General features: G+C 32.3%; 1 protein-coding gene and 1 pseudogene across 1 annotated transcript in view; one reads left to right on the plus strand and one right to left on the minus strand.

Annotated features, from left to right (window-relative positions):
• FREM2 (FRAS1 related extracellular matrix 2) overlaps window positions 1-23,529 on the minus strand; it is a 208,208-nt gene that overhangs the window by 48,287 nt on the left and 136,392 nt on the right. Inside the window, 2 exon segments of the mRNA XM_074304856.1 lie at window positions 282-491; window positions 2,634-2,783. Of these exon segments, the coding sequence (XP_074160957.1) occupies window positions 282-491; window positions 2,634-2,783 (360 nt within the window).
• LOC141559725 (obg-like ATPase 1 pseudogene) lies at window positions 11,486-12,746 on the plus strand (annotated as a pseudogene).

Genomic DNA, 23,529 nt, shown 5'->3' on the forward strand with positions numbered 1-23,529 from the left:
GGTAACAACAGAGGTCATAACAACTTGCTAAGTCATCATATAACCCAATCATAAAGTACATTTACATAGTGAAAAAATATAAGTGGAATTGGATGCAACAAAATGTTCCATCATAATTTCTGATTTGAGGCAAACATTAAAAATACCTTAAGAGATGAAAAATTCTATAAAATTTACCTAGGGAAAACATGAGCCCATTTAAAATTTCAATGTAGTAATAATCAGATAGCAATATGGCACTTTTAAAATTTATGAATAATGTGAAGACAATATATACTTACAATCAGAGACTGAATCATTAATAAAAATTGTGGCTTTGTTGGGTTCTCCAAGGGCAGCATTCATAGGCATACGTAATACCAATTCAAATTTCTCAATTCCTTCTAATATTGGTTGTCCTCGATCATCCAGAATAATGACCCGGAGAGTTTGCATGTTAACTCCAGGTGCAAAATCTAAATTACGACTGATCCCTACATAGTCAGTTCCAGCTATTAGGGAAATAAAGAATTAACCAATTAAAAAGTGAAAAAAAATTAACATTCTTCCAGTCACCCACATTTATGACTTTGTAACTTTTTCTCCCTCACCTTTCACATAAATGTTAAATAAATAAATGCTTGTCAATTCTACTCTCTCCCAGCTCCCAAATTTCTTGCATCTCTCTTTCTCTCCATTTGCTCAATTAACATCCTAAGTAGGATCGCATCACTTCTCACTATAGTTAGGTCCTAATGTTATGTCAATATAATAGGTTCTCCTAATGGTTCTTCCATCATTCAGTCTTTCTCCATTGTATTTCCACTTCTATAAGCTTGCCACTTGCTATTTCTAAAGCAGTGATCTGACTATATTACTCCCCTGCTTAAGAAGCTCCAATAACTCATTGAATAGTCTAATATAATTAAGAGGGATAAACATCTGGAACATAAAGAAATCTTGAGGAACGTTTATGAAAAAATCCAGAGATTAAGGTCTTTGGACAGGAACTATTTGGTTTCTAATTTTGTGTCCTTAATACTTACTACAGTTCCCAATATAAAATTGGGATAAGGACTGAGCCCATGATTTCACAGGCACAGGAAAGGAAATTTCCTCAATCAAAGCAAAATATCATCTTATCTTCAACTTCTTGTTTTTGTTGCCTAGAGTACTGCGAGATTTAAGTGCCTTGTTCAGGCTCACAAAGTGCCTGCATCTTAAGGGTGGCACAAAATAAGCACATAATAGATTCCTATTGAAATAAATGGAATTAAATGGAATCAAAGCCTTACTTTGCACCCCTACCAAAAAAAGCCAGACCAGAACACTATTGAAAGGAAAAGATAACTGGAGTTAATGAAAAAGCAAAGAATGCAGAGGGAGACTGAAGAATGAATGATACATTGTTCTGGACATTTTATATGTTGAAATGAATTTATTCAATTTTAAATAGTTACAAAGAAATTGATTTCATGAATGTTTAATATTACATTTCTAATAAAGCATCAATGAACAACAAAAAAGTCACATCACATCCCCTTCCCTAAGCCAAGAATACGCCCTTCCCTATTCTTCTTGACAAATAGCTTGAAAAGGGCTTTTTTGTTGTCCTTTGCTTTTTCCCCCTCAATCTTCAGTGCACTCTAGACTTTAGCCTTTCTAAAAATTTTCTCATAGGTCTGTGCCACTCTTATTATATCCATCACTTCCATCTTTTGTAAATGTTCTTTTTTGAATGTGAATTCATCAGAGAGCTTTCTACAGAGCCACATTGAATCATTTCAATACCCTGCCCTCAGGATCATTCATGATAGCCTTGCCAGGATTCCATTTTGGAGAGTTCCTCTTACTCTTTCACAAGCTTGAGCCATGTAATTATGCTTATCTATTCATTGAACTTGCAAATATCTGGCTTCCTTAATTAGTCATAATAATAATTGAACCCCAATAAAGACATTTAGGTCTATTCATTAAATGGAATTATGATGCAAAATTTTAAAAAGGAGATAAACAGATTTTTTTTGTTTTTCTATTTAAGAAAAAAGAATCAAGTAACACATATACAACTTAATGAAATTGCCAATACATATCTCACTCTTGGATGAAAAAGATAATTGAGTCACTAGCTTATAACTTAGTTTAAGCCTCATGTAATATATTGTGACTCCTCATAATGCCAAAAAGTCTCATGTTTACTTAACAGTGATAAAAATATATTTTAAGTAAGCCAACTGTAGTATTTTGTTATTTTAATTATTTAAATTTATATATATATATATATATATATATATATATATTTCTTCACATTTATATTCAGTGATGCACATAATATTCCTCTTCACAATCCTTAGAAAATGTCTCTAATAAAAAAGCAAAAGGGAATTTATTTAATTGAATTCATTTGATGTATCATAGAGTCTTAATTTAGAGGTAGAAGACCTCCCAGGTCATTTAGTCCATTCATGCCTTCATTTTACAGGTGAGGAAGGTGAGGTCTAGGCAGACTGTGACTTGTCTTAAAAGTCTTATAAATAGTAAATGGCAGAGCTAGGGTTAGTTTTTAAATTAGGTATAATAACACCATATTGAAAGGGCCAGATTTATCAGAAACTTTAATAAATAAATAAGAACTAATATAAGAAATAACTCACCATCTGCAGATGAGGGTTCACTTTTCCGAGATCTCACCATGACACTAGAAACTCTTGAGAGATCAGTACCAGTTCTCCAGATGCATACTTCAACAAATCCAGCACTCTCATCAACAGAGTACTCAACAGCACCAAAGTAGAAAGTTGGCTCTGTGAGAAAGAAAAAGTCCAATCATGTTATTTTTATTTTCTTTTCTAATCCTCAACTTTGTAGACAGTGAAAATTAGCTTGCAATTATGGTCCCTGGGTACATTCAACATTAATTAGTCTTATATCACATTTTTAATTCTCCTATTACTAGAATAGAATCCCATCAGCACACGAGTTATCAGGCAAATGATAATAACTACTAAAAGTCTTATAAAAGATGAATAGCCCAAAGTATCAGCATTAGTTTTTTTTTTGTTTGTTTGTTTGTTTTTTTTTCCGCCAAGACTCCAAAGTTAAAAGAGAATTCCATTGATTTATCTACAGGAAAGCTAGTTTTGGTCAGTTATATCAAAATGATATTGTTACCTGATGCTGAATAGCTTTGTTTGAATGGTTTATTTTCTCTGGAGTAAGACTTTGTTTTGGATGGCAGATTCCATTGTTTAACTCATGACTTACCTAAGTCTAATCACATTACCTGTTTTCCCTTTCATTCTTGATCCTGAGGCTTCTGTATCAACTTTAATCCTGAGAATTAATCATTTTCAAGATTAACATAGTTGGATGGGTCACTATAGCCAGAAACTTAGGTTAAAGGATCTATTTGGGCTTATGAGGTACTTTGATTAGTTTTGTATAAAATCTGGGGTTCATCCCCAAAGACTCTGCTAAAAAGCTACTAGAAATAATTCAAAATTTCAGCAAAGTGGCAGGGATACAAAAATAAATCCACATAAATCCTCGGCATTTTTATATTCACTAACAAAATGCAACAGCAAGAGATACAAAGAGAAATTCCATTCCAAACAAATGTTGAGAGTATAAAGTATTTGGGAATCCATCTACCAAAGAAAAGTCAGGAACTATATGAGAAAAATTACAAAACACTTGCCACAAAAATAAAATCAGATTTAAATAATTGGAAAGACATTCAGTGCTCTTGGATAGGCCGAGCGAATATAATAAAGATGACAATACTCCCCAAACTAATCTATTTATTTAGTGCTATACCAATCAGACTCCCAAGAAACTATTTCAATGACCTAGAAAAAATAACAACAAAATTCATATGGAAGAATAAAAGGTCGAGAATTGCAAGGGAACTAATGAAAAAAAAACTCAGAGGAAGGTGGTCTAAGTGTACCTGATCTAAAGCTATATTATATAGCAGCAGTCACCAAAACCATTTGGTATTGCTAAGAAATAGACCGGTAGATCAGTGGAACAGATTAGATACAAAGGACAAAAAAGGATACATATATAGCAACCTAATCTTTGACAAACCCAAAGATACCAACATTAGGGATAAAAATTCATTATTCGGAAAAAACTGTTGGGAAAACTGGAAATTAGTATGGCAGAAATTAGATATGGATCCACACTTAACACCATATACCAAGATAAGATCAAAATGGGTCCATGATTTAGGCATAAAGAGGGAGATAATAAATAGATTAGAGGAACAGTGGATAATCTACCTCTCAGACTTGTGGAGGAGGAAGGAATTTATGACTAGAGAAGAACTAGAGATCATTATTGATCACAAAATAGAAGATTTTGATTACATCAAACTAAAAAGTTTCTGTACAAATAATACTAATGCAAACAAGATTAGAAGGGAAGTAACAAATTGGGAAAATATTTTTAAAAACAAAGGTTCTGACAAAGGTCTCATTTCCAAAATATATAGAGAACTGACCCTAATTTATAAGAAACCGAACCATTCTCCAATTGATAAATGGTCAAAGGATATGAACAGACAATTCTCAGAGGAAGAAATTGAAACTATATCCACTCACATGAAAGAGTGTTCCAAATCACTACTGATCAGAGAAATGCAAATTAAGACCACTCTGAGATACCACTACACACCTGTCAGATTGGCTAAGATGACAGGAACAAATAATGATGAATGTTGGAGGGGATGTGGGGAAACTGGGACACTAATACATTGCTGGTGGAGTTGCGAAAGAATCCAGCTATTCTGGAGAGCAATCTGGAATTATGCCCAAAAAGTTATCAAACTGTGCATACCCTTTGACCCAGCAGCGCTACTATTGGGATTATATCCCAAAGAAATACTAAAGAGCGGAAAGAGACATATATGTGCCAAAATATTTGTGGCAGCTCTTTTTGTTGTAGCTAGAAACTGGAAGATGAATGGATGTCCATCAGTTGGAGAATGGTTGGGTAAATTGTGGTATATGAAGGTTATGGAATATTATTGCTCTGTAAGAAATGACCAGCAGGAGGAATACAGAGAGGCTTGGAGAGACTTAAATCAACTGATGCTGAGTGAAATGAGCAGAACCAGAAGATCACTGTACACTTCAACAACAATACTGTATGAGGATGTATTCTGATGGAGGTGGAAATCTTCAACATAAAGAAGATCCAACTCACTTCCAGTTGATCAATGATGGACAGAGGTAGCTACACCCAGAGAAGAAACACTGGGAAGTGAATGTAAATTGTTAGCACTAATATCTGTCTGCCCAGGTTGCATGTACCTTCGGATTCTAATGTTTATTGTGCAACAAGAAAATGATATTCACACACATGTATTGTACCTAGACTATATTGTAACACATGTAAAATGTATGGGATTGCCTGTCATCGGGGGGAGGGAATAGAGGGAGGGGGGGTAATTTGGAAAAATGAATACAAGGGATAATATAAAAATATATATATAATAAAAAATTAAAAAAAAAAGAAATATATACATATGATACCATGACTGCTTTTAAATGTTCATTTCACCATTGTTTGTCATACATTTGTTTTATCTATTAAGGACATTAATGGGATAGATCAATTCTAAATGAAATTCCGAAAGAATTGAACTGACTTTGAGAAGCAGATTTTGAAGTATATTGGAAAAGAATCCTTTAATCCAGAACCATGGCCTGAGGGGGAATGTGTGATGGTTCTGAGTGGAACTTTGAGATCACCTTTCAGGAAAGTAATAAACGTTTTATTTTTCTAAAAAAAAAAATCTGGGTTCATAAATAAAATTGTTTGTTTTACTGGGACTCCTTAGGAGCCACTTAGAATTGGGGAGAATAGATTTCATATTTACTTTTCCCAGTATTAGTAATAGATATGTGCTGACCTACTGATTGCCTTTTTTTCTTAACTTTCTGAGTAATATGTTTATGGCATAGATAAGTGGAGTGTAAGGCATAAGTTGGCATCTCTGGAAAGTCATTTCACTACCTGATTCACAGTTTTGGGGGGAGATATATTTGCTACTTTAATCTCAGCTTTTAGTCAACAAAGTGGTTGACTATACATACGTTTTGAGTTTAAAGTGTGAGAAAATTTGAGTGACTTGTTATATTCTGCTGCTTTTTTATCAATTTCGATTTACACTAAAACCAAGGTGGCCCTAGGCAAAAAGAGGCATGGAGCTTGAGCCTTTGCTCCTTAAAACACAAGGCCATTGTGATCCTGATTCCATGCTTCAGAGGATATGATTTTAATTTAAGCTCATTCCTTAACACCAATGGCTCACAAGGACACACACACACACACACACACACACACACACACACACGCAAAGAGAGAGAGAGAGAGAGAGACCCCTTTATTTTGTACGGCTTCATAGTTTAATTTCTTCACTTATTTCATTTATTTGGATCAAATAATTCTGAATACAAGAAAGGTAATTTGTTTTGTTCCTATTTTCTGTAATACAACTAGTGAATAGTCTTGCTTGAGAATTCTTGGAATATATCATACCAAACTTAGAGATTTTGTTTGCATATTTTGGTCAAATGGGTGATAAATCTCCTGGAAATATTTCCCTACTTTTAGACCTTTCAACCTGAGCTGTTCTTGCTCTTCTAGATGCCAGGGCATATGAGTGTGTGTGTATAGATGAAGGTGTTATCTTATTAACCTTAGTCAAGTTAGACTTTAAATGTAAGCCAATAAATTCCTGACATTTCTCACTTCAATGCAAGCAGACAAAGGTGAAGATAAAGAGGCTGGATAGAGTAACTAACAGAGAGTTCTTATTTTGACCAGCTTCCAAACCACAGAATATCTGAGTTTTCTGAAAGGCTCCCAAAATCATTTTGAAGAAGAAAAAAAAAACATTGAGTTGGATCCAATGTGTTAAATAAAGAAATGCACTAATCTTTCCCCCCTTACAATCCTTGAAAATTATATTATTGGATAAATTATATTTTTTGGTTAAGGGACCAACTAGTGATTCAATAGGGGAAGAAATTCTATTTATTTATGCTATATCTGCTTTTATTAGTCCCCTTACCATCACAAACCCAGAATCCTGTTTTGGCCCCACCACCTCATATTCCTCTATATTAATGTGAAAAAGAATAGAATAAAATATTTTAAATGAAGAAAACTCTTGTTATTGATCATAAACTTATTTAAAATCTCAGTTTTCTTTTTTGGGTCTATGTTCATTTGGTCAAGTATGGACCAAAAGTTTTTCACTTTATAATTCTATACAGCAATTATGTTTTAAAATGAGTCTTATTCAAGCTTTTTATTTTCCTAAGTTGTCGGATAAGATGTAAACTCACTAAATTGGAATATCTTAAGGGGAAAATAATATTCAGTCATCATTATTTGAAACTCATCCAGAAAACATCAAATTATATGATGATCTATTGGGATGGCACATTTGTCAATATGTGGATGGAATAAAACTGAAAGTTACAAATTATATATTGAATGACAAATCTGAGATTAAAATGCTTTCACAATCTACAACAAAGAATTAAATATGATAATTGAAATTCTATTAGGATATAAATATAATGGCCAACATGGGTCTGAGCAATATTACCAAAAAAACTTAACTCACACTTGATTATAATATAGGATTATGTCTGGGCTTTACTAAATTAAAGAATTCATTTTATTAATGGTGTTCTCTTTTCCATTAACAATGGTGACTGTTTATTTTTAAATACAGAATTCTCTCTTTGTGATTCCAGGATGATATTAGGTTGAAAATCAAGTCAATGAGCATCTATTAATAATCTACTATGTGTCAGGCACTGTGCTAAATGCTAGAGAAACTGTGTTCCAAGCTAAATTATCATCTTTAATGTCATTTAATTTTTGCTTATTCGGGAGTTTAATTATAATTCATACATTTATTCATTTGTTCATTTAAACAATGAAAACCAAATCAGAAGATTATACTTATAGATCAAGGGCATACAACAGATATAGTGTATTTGGATTTCATCAAAGCATCTTGTTGTAGTATCACTTTATGAATATAATAGAAAGATATGAATTGGATCACAGTTTAATTAAATGGATTTGGTACTTGCTCATGGATTATTAGAAACTTGTAAAAAGCACTTTATTGGCAGTGTTTAAACACTGACACTAAAGTGCTTTTTTACAAGTTTCCTATTCAATATATCTGTCGACAACCTGGAGGACAACATAGATGGCTTGCTTGTCAAATTTGTGAAGGGAATAAAGATCGGAGTTATGTTATATATTAAATGACAAATATGACATAAAAATGCCTTAATAGTCTACAACTAAGGGCTGAATATGATAAATAAAAACTTATTAAGATTATCATTATAATGTCCAACATAGGTTTGTACAATACTTCACAAATATAGAATAAGATAGATGTGGCTAGATAACAATTCACAGAAATATACCTAGAAGATTCATGTAGATTTCATACTTAATGTGAATTAGCAACATGACTTGTCAAGTAGAAAAGCTAATATCATTTTATAATATATTGAAAAACATAATTCCAGGATGAAAGAGATAATAGGGAAATGTGAGATCAAATTATGTCAAGAACATTATATAAATGTTGGCCAGTACATTTTACAATAAATTTGTGCATGTTCAGAACACAGTGACTGGGATAGGGAAAAGTCTAAAGACTGAGAATTGAATAATTAGCCAGAAAAAGAAAATTTTAGAGGCAAATATCCAAAAGACTGTCATGTAAATGTTATTAAAAAGGCAGATATTGACTTGATGTAAAGAAAAACTCCCTAAAATCAGAGCCATTATAAAATGGAATGGGCTTCTTCATTAAAGTAAAGAATATCCAGTTACTTACAGTGCTCAAGCAGGGATTAATTAACAACTTTTAAGTTTTATAAAAGAATTTCTTGCTTAGGGATAGGGTGGATTTGAAAATAACAAATACCAACACTATCATTACAGTGACAATAATATCCCTTTCATCTGTGTTAGTATCTTATATGGATAGTTTCCTATGACATGAATAAAATATTTTCTTTTGCATTTTGAATAATTCATCCATCTTTCAATGGAGCTGTAATCTTAAAGACGTGAGAAGTCCCTTTCCAAGTGAAGAATACAATTCCTTTGTGCCTTCTTTTCACAGATTATTTTTGTTCATATATTTCCATAAATTCTCTATAAAGGATGTATACAATATATTGGAAATCTTCCACTTATTCCCTATACTAGGGAAATGTTTAAATTATGTGTGTAAGATCAGAAAAGGAGGATATACACTGAGAATAAGGCTAGCTCAAGATGAACATTTAGAGTACAATTGAAACAAAATATTACTCAAATGAATAAATTGATTTTAGATCAGATCCCAAATGCCTCCTTAAATCTTCTGAAATTTCATCCAGTTCAATAAGTATGTTCATTTCTTTAAAAAAAACAAACAGCTATAGATAGATATGACATATGTTTCAATCATTTCCTAATGTATCTTTCTCACTGAATGCTTGACTACTTTCTACTTAACTGTCACAGTTAAACAAATCCAACTTAAGAGGTAACAATGTCTGACAGAATACACAACATTTTAAATACATAGTTTCTTACCTCTTGAAACTTTGAAAATTTTACATTTAAGTATATCTATTTTGACAATACATTATATAGTATGGTTGAATTAAAGGATCTTCTTTGACTTTGAGAATGCTTTGGGAATGGCTAAGCAACTTTAAACAATGTAAAAGGATAAGTAAATCTATTCTACTTGACTATCATTAACAACATACTTTTGAAAACCAATTTCTCCTTTCTCTTCTAAAATCAAACTCTATTCTTTTGTCTTCATTTTTTCTCCTATCATCTGGAAACTTCTATCTAGAAACAAAATTCAGTCAGGTCTAGCTCACAATACAAAGACACAAATTCATACAATAACTTTTCTTCAACTTTGCTGCTCCTCTCAAGTTTTATCATATCATCATTCCTATACATTGAATATGCTAAGGTAATGAAATACTAAAATGATGTAGATGTCTGGAACTAGATCATTGAGGGGGATATAGAAGAGAAGAAATAAAACAACATGTGTTTAGCAGTTGAATCTCAGTTTAAGATCTCACAGGCAATGGCTAAGCAAGGCTTCTTTTTTCATGAGAACTTTGGCAGAAATCTGCTAATTATGGATCAAAGAAAGCCTGGCAAGCTAGCAATATGCTATGAGAAAATAATTCATAAAAGTTCTTACATAAGGTAGTTTGCAATAGCCAGCAAAAATAAAGAAAAATGGGGCAGAAAGATGAGGATCAGTATCTTTCATCTAATCAGCAGGCAGAAGAAAAGAAGAAAACAGGTGAGAAGGAACTTGAAGATGTAATTTATCTTGGACCTTCATAAGATTTAGAAAAGCTTCCATGAGCATTAAGGCTTTGGCATATGAATCAAAGGCAGCTGAGTAAGTTAGTGGTAAATCATAAAGAAAAACGAGAAAGCTCTCCCATAAATAAAACTATGATCTGGAGGTATCAGCAACTAAACATTTCAGTCATGACAGTGAGCCATAATAAAAGTTATATGCAGTTGCAACCTCAGTTAATTCCTCTATAAAATGGGGATAATAGTGTCTGAAGTACCAGTCTCACTGGGCTATTTCAAGATTAAATCAAAGTAAAGAATTACTTTAAAGTAATTAAAGAATTACACAAATCCCAACTATTATTATTGTAATACCCAAGATTCAAAATGGTTTTTCTATAAGAGGAGAACAGTTTGAAGAAAAATAATAACTGACATTTATGAAGCCTTTTAAGGCTTTTTTTGCATTTTCTGTACATCATCTAAATTTGATACAAATTAACAAGCCTGTTAACAAAGTACTAAATGAATGTTACTCCCATTTTAGTGAAAAAGAAACTAAAGCTTGAAGAGGTTGACATCCTCTAAAAAGAATTAGTAAATTAATAAGAACTAGTAAGATATAATTTAAATTCTAAATCACTGTTCATTAGAGAAATGCAAATTAAAACAATTCTGAGGTTCACAGCCATCAGACATTCAGACACATAGTGAATGTGATAAAAAGGGGAATATTAAATGTTGGCAGAGATGTGGGAAAACTTAAATACTGTTGGTGGAGTTATGAACCTATCTAACCATTCTGGAGAGCAATTTGAAAGATACTTAAAGGGTTATACAATTGTGTATATTCTTTTATCCAGCATACTATTCCTAGATCTATATTCCAAAGACATCCAAAAAAGGGGGGGGGGAAGGACCTATTTGTGCAAAAATAATTATAGTAACCCTTTCTGTGGTGGCCAAGTTGAAATCAAAGAGTTAGACATCTCTTTGGGGGATGTCCCCCTAAATTGGGGAATGACTAAGCAAACTTTGGTATATGATTGTAATGGAATATTATTGTGCTATAAGAAATGACAAGTAGCCCTCCCTGCGCTCTCCCAGCCTCCTGCTACCATCAGCTTTCCTCTCCCCACTCGCCGGGGATCTCTGTGTCATAGCCGCCCCCTCAACAAGATGCCCCCCAAAAAGGAAGGTGAAGGAATTAAGCCACATCCAATCATTGGAAGATTTGGGACCTCATTGAAGATTGGTATTGTTGGATTTCCAAATGTTGGGAAGTCTACATTCTTCAATGTCCTAACAAAGAGCCAGACAGCAGCAGCAAATTTCCCATTTTGCACTATTGATCCTAATAAGAGTCGTGTACCTGTGCCTGATGATAGATTTGATTTTTTTGTGCCAATATCACAAGCCTCCAAGCAAAATCCCAGCCTTTTTGAATTTAGTTGATATTTCTGGCCTTGTGAAAGGAGCTCATGCTGGACAGGGGCTAGGGAATGCCTTTTTGTCTCATATAAGCGCCTGCGATGGAATCTTTCATCTAATGCCATCATTTGAAGATGATGATATTACTCACATAGAAGGAAGTGTAGCTCCTGTTCAAGACATAGAAATAATACATGAAGAGCTCCAACTTAAAGGTGAAGAAATGATTATGCCCATAATAGATAAACTAGAAAAGGTAGCTGTGAGAGGAGACAAGAAATTAAAACCTGAATATGACATAATGTGCAAAATAAAAACTTGGGTTTTAGATGAAAAGAAACCTATACGCTTTTATCATGATTGGAATGACAAAAAGATTCAAGTGTTGAATAAACACTTGTTTCTGACTTCAAAACCAATGATCCACTTGGTTAACCTTTCAGAAAAGGACTACATTAGAAAGAAAAATAAATGGTTGATAAAAATTAAAGAGTGGGTAGACAAGCATGACCCAGGTGCCTTGGTCATTCCTTTTAGTGGGGCCTTGGAACTCAAGCTGAGGAGAAACAGAAGTATCTGGAAGAGAACATGACACAAAGTGCTTTGCCAAAGATCATTAAGGCTGGCTATGCAGCACTCCAACTAGAATATTTTTTCACTGCAGGCCCAGATGAAGTACATGCATGGACTATCAGGAAAGGGACAAAGGCTCCTCAGGCAGCAGGAAAGATTCACACTGATTTTGAAAAGGGATTCATTATGGCTGAAGTAATGAAATATGAAGATTTTAAAGAGGAAGGTTCAGAAAATGCTGTCAAGGCTGCTGGGAAATATAGACAAAACAAGGTAGAAATTACATTGTTGAAAATGAAGATATTATCTTCTTTAAATTTAATACTCCTCAACAACCTAAGAAAAAAATGAATTTCAAACTATTGCTCATTGCTCAGAAATAAACAGTGCTATTTCAAAGAGTCATTTGAATTTTTATTTTGGTAAAAATAATAGAAAAATGAAAAAAACATTTATTTAGGAAAAATAATCTTTTCCCAAATGAAATCACTCTTTATTTGTTTAAAATTAAAATGTGATACCTCCAGTGAACATACAGGTAAACTAAATGTGAAAAATGTGAACAGCTTTGCTTTTCAAAATGATTAAGACCCTCTTCCAAATTGTAAAAGTTTTTCAGGAACCATATTACTCTCATGATACTTCATTAATCTCCATCATGTATGCCAAACCTGACATATTTTACAGTGAGGACAATGTGGCTTGCTTCTTGTTGAATCTATAGATAATGCATGTTTTACAGTGCTCCAGATGTCTACACTCAATAAAAAATTTGACAACCCCCCCCAAAAAAAAAGAAATGACAAACAGATTGATTTTAGAAAAACCTGTAAAGACTTACATTAACTTTTGTATAGTGAAGGGGAAAACTTAGCAGACAATAACAGCAATATTGTTCAGTGAAAAACTTTGTGTCTTAGCTATTCTCAGTAATACAATATCCAAGATGATCCCAAAAGACCAAGGATAAAGTATATTATTGACCTATTAAATACAGATTCAAACATGCTATTTTAACTTCCTTTCTTTTTTTCCCTGTTATTCAAATCTTCTTGGGCAAAAGTACTAACACAGAAATGTTCCACATAATTGCGCATGTATATTCTAGATCTGATGGCTTACCGACTCAGGGAGAGGGGAGATAAGGGAAAGAGCAAATGATAGAATTTGGAACTCAAAAATTTAAATAAAAATGTTAAAATAAATTTTTAAAAGAAGAGACTGCATAATTTCATTCAATATCATTACACTTTTCAAGGCTGAACTTTTGCTCCAAATGGGACAGATAGAGAATCATGTGTATTTCCTATATGCAAGAGGTGATGAGGAGGATGGGCATATTATATAATACACCTGCAAAAGAGATCATGGAAAAGTAATGTAACTATTTTTCTCCAGAGGGCAATAAATCAGTTTTTTTTTAATGTCTGTGGTATCTAAATATAAACATCAGCTTATAACCACATTTTATCTTATGAGATGAAAAGAAAATTATTAATTGCTCTCTTAAGCTAAATCACATTACTCTCATTTATGTATATGACAAATAGTACCACATTATAAGATCTTTAATACCTATTTCAGTATTCAACATCCAAGAATAAAAATTTGTATTGTAATCTTTTTGCTCAAGACTGAAAATAGGACATGAGGTTAAAAAGACAATTTCTTCCCACATATTTTTAGTGGCAAATAGATTCATATTTTTGTGATTCTAGGAAGTAGAGGGAAATAAGAATAAGAATTTGGGTCTTGGATGATACCACAGATTTTTACCAACAAAAGTAATACATCTAGATTATATATCTAGATTAGATGTCTCAGATATAGGAGATTACTATTCGTATCTTCATTTTTAAGGGTAAAAAATAACCTGCATAAAAGGAGCTAAGTAACAATCAGTGAAGAATATTTTACCAAGATTTTTTTCTATTTCATATTTATTTATATTACTTGAACATATATATATATATATATATATATTTATCCTATAACCACCACTATACATTCCTATGTCTTAGTTATATTTAAGTCTTAATGAATACTATCAAAATTTTTGATTGATGTTAAAAACCTTTTGTACAAGATAAACTTAATAGATTTTAATTAATTATTATAGGCAGGAGATTAAAAGAATGCATTTATATAGCTTCTTTTCTCACAAATATCACAAAATTTTCTTTTCAATGAAGAATAGTTACTGCCTATAGAGTGTGCTAGTAACTTAAGACCCATATTTTCCTATAGATTTTAAGTGAGGATTCATTCCTTCCCCCTAAAGATAACATTATCACAGATTCTACTATCAATTTACCTCTAAACCTTTCATCTGACCTTTCTCAGAGTCAAAAAAAGTTCATGGACAAACTTTAACCAAACTTCATGTGATTATCAGGATTCATGACCAATTCACGACCAGCAGTGTTTGAAGAGGGCTAGATTGGTATTGCTTTTGGTTTTCACATGCTTTCCAATTTTCAAGGTAATAGAATTGATAAGCAGGAGGGGATTCAAATGAGGAAAATCCAGATAGCCAAAGCCCTTGCAAACTAGTTGAAGAAACTAATTTTTTTTTAAATTTTGCTTTTAGCAAGGATAAAATTTTGACTATTACAAATGCCCAAATTAATTACAAAGGACATATGAAGAAAGAAACTATCTGCATCCAGAGAAAGAATTGATAAATACATATTTGGGTCTAATGTTAACCATCTCTAGGGAAGTGGGGGAGGGGATGGGGAAAAAAGAAAAATTTACATGACAACCATTATATATTTAAAAGGAATTGTAGATTCATGTGCAACTATCTTTTTATGATATTATTGGAAAAATACTTTTTAATTCCATAAATTAAAAAAAAATAACAACTAAAAAAAGATTTGTGGAAGAAGGGAGACATTATATCTATCTTCAAGTATACAAAATCTTTTCATGTGGAAGGGGGATTGGACATTTTCTGCTGGGCCTGAAGGTCAGAACTAGGAGCAATGAGAATCAACTGCAAAGAGGCAGTGAGGTTTGAAGAAAGGAAAAACTTCCTAACATTTGATAGAATACAGTCACCATTCTTTGGAGGACTTGATTCTTGATTCTACAACTTATGCCCTAAAAGTCTACCATCCAGGATGGTTAATCCCTTACATTGCTATGAGAACTACCAGATCTAAACAGGTTCTGCTTCATTATGTTCCTGCCCACCTTTTGTCTACTTCCTTGACAAATCATGTGTTTTCCAATCTACTCTGCTCCCTACTTTAATTGATTAGGAACCATGCTCAAACCAATATTGCCATTCTTCCTTAAAAGAATGTGTTAATTTGCACTTGTCTACATTTGCCAGCACTAATTTTTCAAATTAAAATCCCCACTACATCCCTGACTTTTTGCATTTCATTGTGTATTATGTTTTAATACAAGCTCCTTGAGGGCAGGAATTGTCTTCATATTTGTATCTCTAGCACTTAAGCCAGTGTTAAGCACATGTTGTAGTTCAGTAGTGTTTGACTCTTCATGATTCCATTTGAGGTTTTCTTGGCAGAGATGCGTAGTGATTTGCCATTTTCTTCTCCAGCTCATTTTATAAATGAGAAAACTGAAGTAAGCACCGTTAAATGATTTGTCCAGGTCAAATAGCTAGGAAGTATCTGAAGCTAGATTTGAATTCAGGAAGAAGAGTCTTTCTGATTGCAAGGATGGTACTCTATCCATTGTATAAACTAGCTTACTTGTTCAGCATGGAAGGAACACTTTTCATTTATTCAATAAAACTTCCTTAATCAATTGTTACATCTACTTGGATTCAAAGTTAGAATAGTAGATATAGGTGCTTGGAATATTTTTCTTCAGTTTGTATAAATCATAATGGCTTCCACTTAAGATTCAAAAGTTTCTTCAATTAAATGGAAGTGGTTCAGAAATCAATATAAATGAAAAAAAAAACAAAAAACAAAAAACAAAACTTTATTTCAAATCAAAGTCTGCCTTGCCACTATTGAGACCACACATAGGTTCATGGATCTCTTCAGTTATTCTCAGGAATTTGGAAGCTAATAGGAAAATGGAAGGGAGTTCAGGGTAGTTTCTATTAAAGATACTTTTAGGATATCTGAGCATTTAAAATAAATTAAATGCCAAGTATAAATGAAATGGAACATTACTGTGCCACAAGAAAATAATCATGAAACATAAAGAGACATATGGGAAGACATATGAGGCACGGTGAAATCAAGCAAGCATAATCAGTAAAGCAGTAAAGCATTACAACCATGTAAATAATAAAAATGACAAAACAATCAAACCTGATTGCAGTGAAATTATTATAATTGAACTTCATCCCCCCAAAAAGATAGGAAACTAAATCAGGAGTCAAGTCTTACCTTATGCTTCTGCATCAGGATATCTCATCTCTAAATATTATGTTTAGGTTGTCCAGTTAGTGGAGAGAGATGAGACAGATGAAACTCCATTTTTTGGAATTAGACATCTAGATAAGATGTCTTATGTAAGGAAAATTTAAAAATATATTAATGACACTTAGTGTTTGGAGTATGAGCTAAAAGGAGGATAATGAGATAATTAACATTTGTACCTAAGAGCTGACTACTACAAGTAGCAAGAGGAAAGTCTGACAGAAGCAGAATTAACTATACATTAATATAGGATACAATTATACAAAAGAATGATGAGACAAGCATTTAATTAGTATTTAAATTAATAGCAAAACACTGGGAACAAAATGGATGTTCAACTTATAAGACAAACATCTATGCTAGAAGAAATGATAGATGCAAAGTGAAGTAAATGGAGGCAGGACACAATATTCAATGACTACAAAAATGGAAATAGAAAGAATAACCACAAAAATAATAACTAATATTGTAAAATTACAAAGAACAAGCATGGTGTGAAAGAAGAACTTTGAGAAAACACTATCTACTCTTTATAAGGGTAAGAAGTAGATCAACAAGTTAGAGAGGTCCATTGGAACAATGTATATATTGTCAGATTTTTAAAATTCTTTGATTTTGCTGAATCTTTTTTTCTTTAAAAACATTCTTACATCCAATATTTTTTCATATTTTTAAAGTAGAAAGTAAAGTTAGTAGACCAACAGGTTCAGTCTGTTACAGTTTGAAGGGAGCTGATGAACTTATGCTATTGGATAGACAATTTTTTAAAGGGCACAACATTTACTATATTTTATTAAAAACAAAACAAAAACAACATCCAGAAAAGTGTCCATTTCCTGGTCACAGATTTGTTGCCTGAATCCTTAAAAGCTATACTATCCAAGCACAAACCATGGAACATTTTATTGAAAGGAAAGCACAGATTAAGATCAGGTTATCGTGAGAGCATTTACAGATAAAATTGGAAGAAAGACAACAGAAGTAAAGCTAAGAATTTTTGTACTTGAGCTAAAAGCAATCAGCACGAATAGCAATTACTTGAATTGATGGGGAGAGGGGAAGGGAGAGAAATGTTTAGAAATGATTCCCTTAACAATACTTTCTAGAATTTTGCTAAAAATAAGTTAAAGATAATTAATATAATAATAATAACTTACATTGTATAGTGCTTACTGTGTATTTGATATTCACAACAACCCTGGGAGATAGGTGCTATTATTATTTTATAGATGAGGAAAACTGAGGCAAACTGAGATTGAGTGATTTTCTCAGGTTCATACAGCAAGTTAATGTTGAGGTCCTCTTAAAACTTAGGTCTTCCTCACTCTAAGCATAGAACTCTAACCATCAACTAGCTGGGAATCAGTAAAAGCCTATGGGTAAAGAGAGAAGTAAACAAAGGAAGTTGATATTTTCTATTCCATATTTTTAAGTTTAGATATTTCCCCTTAACAACCAGAAGGATGTGGTCCAAATTGCTGCCTCACATTAAAAATGTGCAACAATCTACAGAAACACTATCTATATCATTTCTCTGATTATTCCCTTTTGGAGTCATCAACAAACATTTATTAAGAACCTACCTCATGTCAGATACTGTGTTAACTGTTGGGGATTTCTTGTCCTCCACCAAAAAAGAACAAAGGAGTTCAAAGCCTAGTAGACCATATCCTTGAGATTGCTTCTTGCTAGTTTACTAGATTACTACTCACACTCTGACACCATGTTTATTTGTGAAACCTCCGATTTTGCATGGAAATTAAGCAACATATTCATATAGATGCATTAACACACTCTACTTAGTAATTCTGGGAACCCCTCTTAGTTATTCCTTTTGCATACCATTCTCACTTGTACCTTCCAATAAAGTGACCTTTTTCCTCACAGTCTCTACACTCCTTTCCAAACACTAATAGATTTATCAGTACCATGCCTCTTCCAACCACAGATAGATAACAGCAGTCAACAGGGTGCTTGATATTTAAAAAAAAAAAATAAATGGGGATAATTTTCTGTATCAGCACTGATCTTCACATTAGCATATTGTTTTTTGTAATTCCTTTTTCTCATTCACTGTTAGGAAAATTTCCTGGTGTGTTGGTATTTACATAAATTTTACACAATTTTGACCTATAATTCCTCCTGTTCCCCTTACAATTGAGTCATCTTTGCCATAACATCCTTTTTAACTTTCCTAACTTAGTTGATATCCAGTTAAAAGCTATATAGTTTAAGTCATATTTTAGATATCTGGAGAGTATACCATATTGGCAAATGCCACACATCCGATTCTAAACACAATTGTTAAAAAATTCTTTCTGCAAGATTATGTTATGCCAATATATTTATATATGGCATCACAGCTTTGGCTTACAATGTTTTCCTAATATCACATTATTGAAAATTATCCTTAAGACCAAATATAATTCTCTCCTAGAAAAAAAGAATGAACTCCAAGTAGGCTTTTCAACTGGGGAGATTTGGATCTCAGCATACTTCCAGGAACTTTGAGATAGATTAATAAATACTTGAGGAGAAACTTAAGCTGAGATAAATTCAGCCTGATCAGGTGTGAAGATAGATTTCCTTTCCCCAAAGTTATTGCATTCAGATTATTTATACATTACTAGCTAGTGAACGTCTACTATTTCTTTCATCAGTTTCACAAGATTGCAATTGAAGCTATTGGCAACTACTGAGCTGGACAATGTCAATGGAAGGATTGATTCCAAATCCTTCAGCTGTCTTTATGATGAACAGATTGCTGTGTCCTAATTGAGTACTTGGCAGTCCAAATCAATCTGAAACTTCTTAAAACAAAGTGCCAGTATAAGCTCTTTGGGTTTTTTGTTGTTGTTGCTAAGTCTGGATAAAATGTCATTTCAAATAATCTGTCCAGCCAAATAGAATGCTGGAATAAAGGATAAAAATGCAATATCATTTTACAACCTTTTTAAAATGATAACTATAGAATTAAATTATTTTATTTGCTACAAACTTTATAAAAAATGATTTGATACATACCTAAATATCATGCAAATAATATACATTTTTGTTGTGTTCATTTGCAATGTGGCACTCATTTTCATCCTATATGAATCTTAACATCTTGGAGCCCAAGGGAAATTATACTATGTGTCAGTAGGATGAATAACTCTATCTAATGTATTTAACTATATGTAAGTATCATGCATTATCTATAAATAGAATAATAAGTCATACAAAAACAGCTTGAGGTAAGCCTTTTCCTGACTTTAAAGCAATTATAATTAGAAGAGAACTATTGCTTGATGACAGGGGGTTTTATGAGGAAACCAAACTCACTGAAGCTTCATGACTCTGAAAATTCCTAATTGTAGCAACTGCTATAAAGGAAAAAGCTTCATACTTCTCAGTCCAGAGGACCATTAGCCCTAGCAACATCTTTTCTCCTCCCTGCCTCTTTTCTAGAGCCAGTTCACACCCTAAATACCACTGTCTGGAATTCTATGCCCAGAATCTTCCAGATTAGAAACTTTCAGTTTTTCAGCTAATTGACTTCTCCCTACCTATGATAGTAGAGCTAGAAAACCTGTTAGAACTTACTAAGCAGGACCCCACAATTTTCTGTACATACACTGGGTCTTTTCAGCTTCTGGAGTTGCCCTAATGCATAATGATGAACATGAAATACCACTCATCAAATGGTGAGAGCTTACGGTAGGTGGTTGCTTGGTATAAGCAAGACAGAGATTCCAAAGACCATCATGGCCAAAGGATTTAGTAGGTTGCCTAATTTAGTTATGTCATCTGCTATTCCAATTTCAGAAGACTGGATGTTGTTTTAGTTTTCTTCCCTTGGTGACCATGCTTTCCCTTTCCAGAGGTGTTTATCTCTCTGTGTGCTGAACCTAAGGGTTCTTTGTTAAGTCACACAACTTTTCCTTAAATGAACCTAATAAAGATTCTGTTGTTTTCAATACTGACTCTTTTAATTCTTCTTCTAAACCTTTGTTAGTTCTAGTAATGGACATACCTATACATTTGATAACATTTATATTAATAGTAACATATCTGCAACAATAAATTATATGCATACACATAAAATGGGTTTTTAATATCAATAATTGCAAAAATTGAATTAAATAGGAGCACTAGAACACACACAATTATTAAATGAATAATAATATTCATAATAAAATAAAAAGATGTGAAAAGGAATGGCATATTTTGATAAGTATTCATTTTACTCTTTTTAAGGTCCTTTATCAAAGATGAGTGTAATGTAGATAAGGTTTACATCAATAAGACCAAATAAATATAAGACAGGATTTATGTAGAAAAGATACAGCAGGAGACAGGCCAGAGCATTAATCTACCAGAAAGATAAATAATCCCTTAACTTGGTTAAATTCCTGAACTATGTGAACTGAACAGTTGCTCCTTGTACATTTTAAGGTAGGTTCCATATAATTTCATGAACTCAGTGAAATGAACACTGAATTTGAAGCTAGAGATTAAAATTGGAATGTTTATCAGCCATGTAATTGTGAATAAATATTGAGCTCACTAAGGTTCAGTTTTATAATATGTAAAATGTATAGATTGGATAATGTCTAAAGTTTCTTTCAATTTTAAGCTCCACAATTCTGTGATTAGGTTTTATAAAAATGCTTCAAGTGACTTTTAACAAGCCCCTGCTACCACCACTTTAGCAGATATCATATAGTGCTCCTTTGAGCAGATATCCCCAGAGGATTTCTCTGGCAGTTATTCTCCTAGTCATTTCATATTATATCAGAATCTCTAAAACTCTAGGACTCCTTTCCTTTCCAAATAAAGAATTAATATTTATTTGAATTGCAATAGACTCAAGGTATTACTCATAGAGAGTAGAAAAGCATGGTAGAGTTGCATTATATGAAATTGAGAACATTTTTTTCTAAGATCTCTAAATGTCATGTTTTATTTTTAAAATACCCTATAATTTTCTTGTTAGCTTTCTGGAGGACTCAGGACCAGCCTTATTTTCAGTTGAGTAATCACCATGAGAATAGCCAGGGATAAAGTCCAAAAGTCTTTATTTAAGGTTTTCATACTTACCTGGAGTGTTTGTTTATTTTTTAATATTTTAACAATAGTATTTCAATATAATTGTTTTTTTCATAATTTAATGTATTTTATCTTATTCACTTCAAAGTATTTTTGTGAGAAGTGATCTATAGGATTATTAAATTGTCAGCAGGGTCCATGTTACATAAAAATATTAATAATACCTGGAGTCAGTCATCTTTAGGGTCTATTCTTATTTCTGCAAGTTTTGTTTTTACTGAGTAACTTTGTTTTACTCAATTAAGAGACAAAAGAGATTATTTCTGGCACTAGTCATTTCATATGTCTTAATGGTGAAGATAATGTCATTCTGAAATGTAAGATATGCTAATTTCTTAGTTGTACTCACAAACAACTCTAACCTTTGCCTTTTCTTCTAAAGGGGCTCTGAAATAGTTTAATGGGAATGACAGCAAGGTTTCAAGAGGATCAGATATGTGTGAGTGTTCATGTATATGCACAGTGGAACAAATCTATTTAACATCTTTCTTGCTGTAAACAGTTTCAATGGTTCCAGCAAAGTAGGAAAGCCACTCAACAGCAGGGTAGCTGGCTTTTTTGGTGATATTAACTGGTGTTGGGAAATAGTCAGATATATTTCAACTGCTAACAAATAGCTTGACCTCAAAGTTAATGGTATATGACCTTTTAGTCACTTTACTTTTTTGGAATCTATACAATCATACTATTCTTATACTTATTGCTATTCTTAATTATTCACTTTCCTCTCACTCACCCATTCAGTCCACAAAAAAAGATATGTTTCATTAAAAATAAATATAACTATTGAGAAATCTGCTTTTAACAGTGTATTTCCTTTATTTGTTCCCCTGAGTCACACAATTACTTAAATGTGAATGAATTTTTTTAAAAATGGAGACAAGATTGAATTTTTGAGTTGAACTTAGCTAAATCACTTTAACATGCAGTATTTAAATTTAAAATAGGCTTCATTTGAAAATAGTAACTCCATATTGAAAGTTACATAAAAATGCTCTAAATCATTATTGATTAGAGAAATGCAAATTATTTAAAAGAACCAAGAGAACTCTGTATATAATAAGAACAATATTGTTTTAAGAACAACTTTGAGCAAATTTGTTATTTTGACTACTATTAATACCCAAATTAACTATAAATGACATATAAAGAAAGATTGGCTGCACCCAGAGGAAGAACTGATAAATAGAAGTATGTGTAGAATAATTTTATGTATGTATATATATATATATGTATACATCTGTATACACATATAGTATTTATATGCATCCCTTTTTATTTATTTGTGTCTAATAGTAGCCATCTCTAGGACAGGAGGAGAAGAGGGAAGGGAAGAACAAAAAAGAAAAGAAAAGTAATTTACAAGAAAATTTTGTTGTATATTTGAATGGAATACAAGTTGTGCATAGTAGATTTGCAGTTTCATGTATAATCAGCTTTTTATTGTGTTATGTTATGTGAATATTTGTTTTATTCCATAAATTAAAAAGAAAAAAAAAGAAAATAACAATAGAGAACATGCTTTTAATTCCTTCCTATAATATACATTAAGAATTTCCAAAATCTACCTACACAATAACACAATGATTACTAATTAAACTCATAGAGTTATAGATTTAAAGTAAAGAAGAATTTTATAATATTCACTAGGTTAAGGTACTTATAT

Source organism: Sminthopsis crassicaudata, chromosome 3 (genome assembly GCF_048593235.1).
Source record: "Sminthopsis crassicaudata isolate SCR6 chromosome 3, ASM4859323v1, whole genome shotgun sequence".
Taxonomy (NCBI): domain Eukaryota; kingdom Metazoa; phylum Chordata; class Mammalia; order Dasyuromorphia; family Dasyuridae; genus Sminthopsis; species Sminthopsis crassicaudata.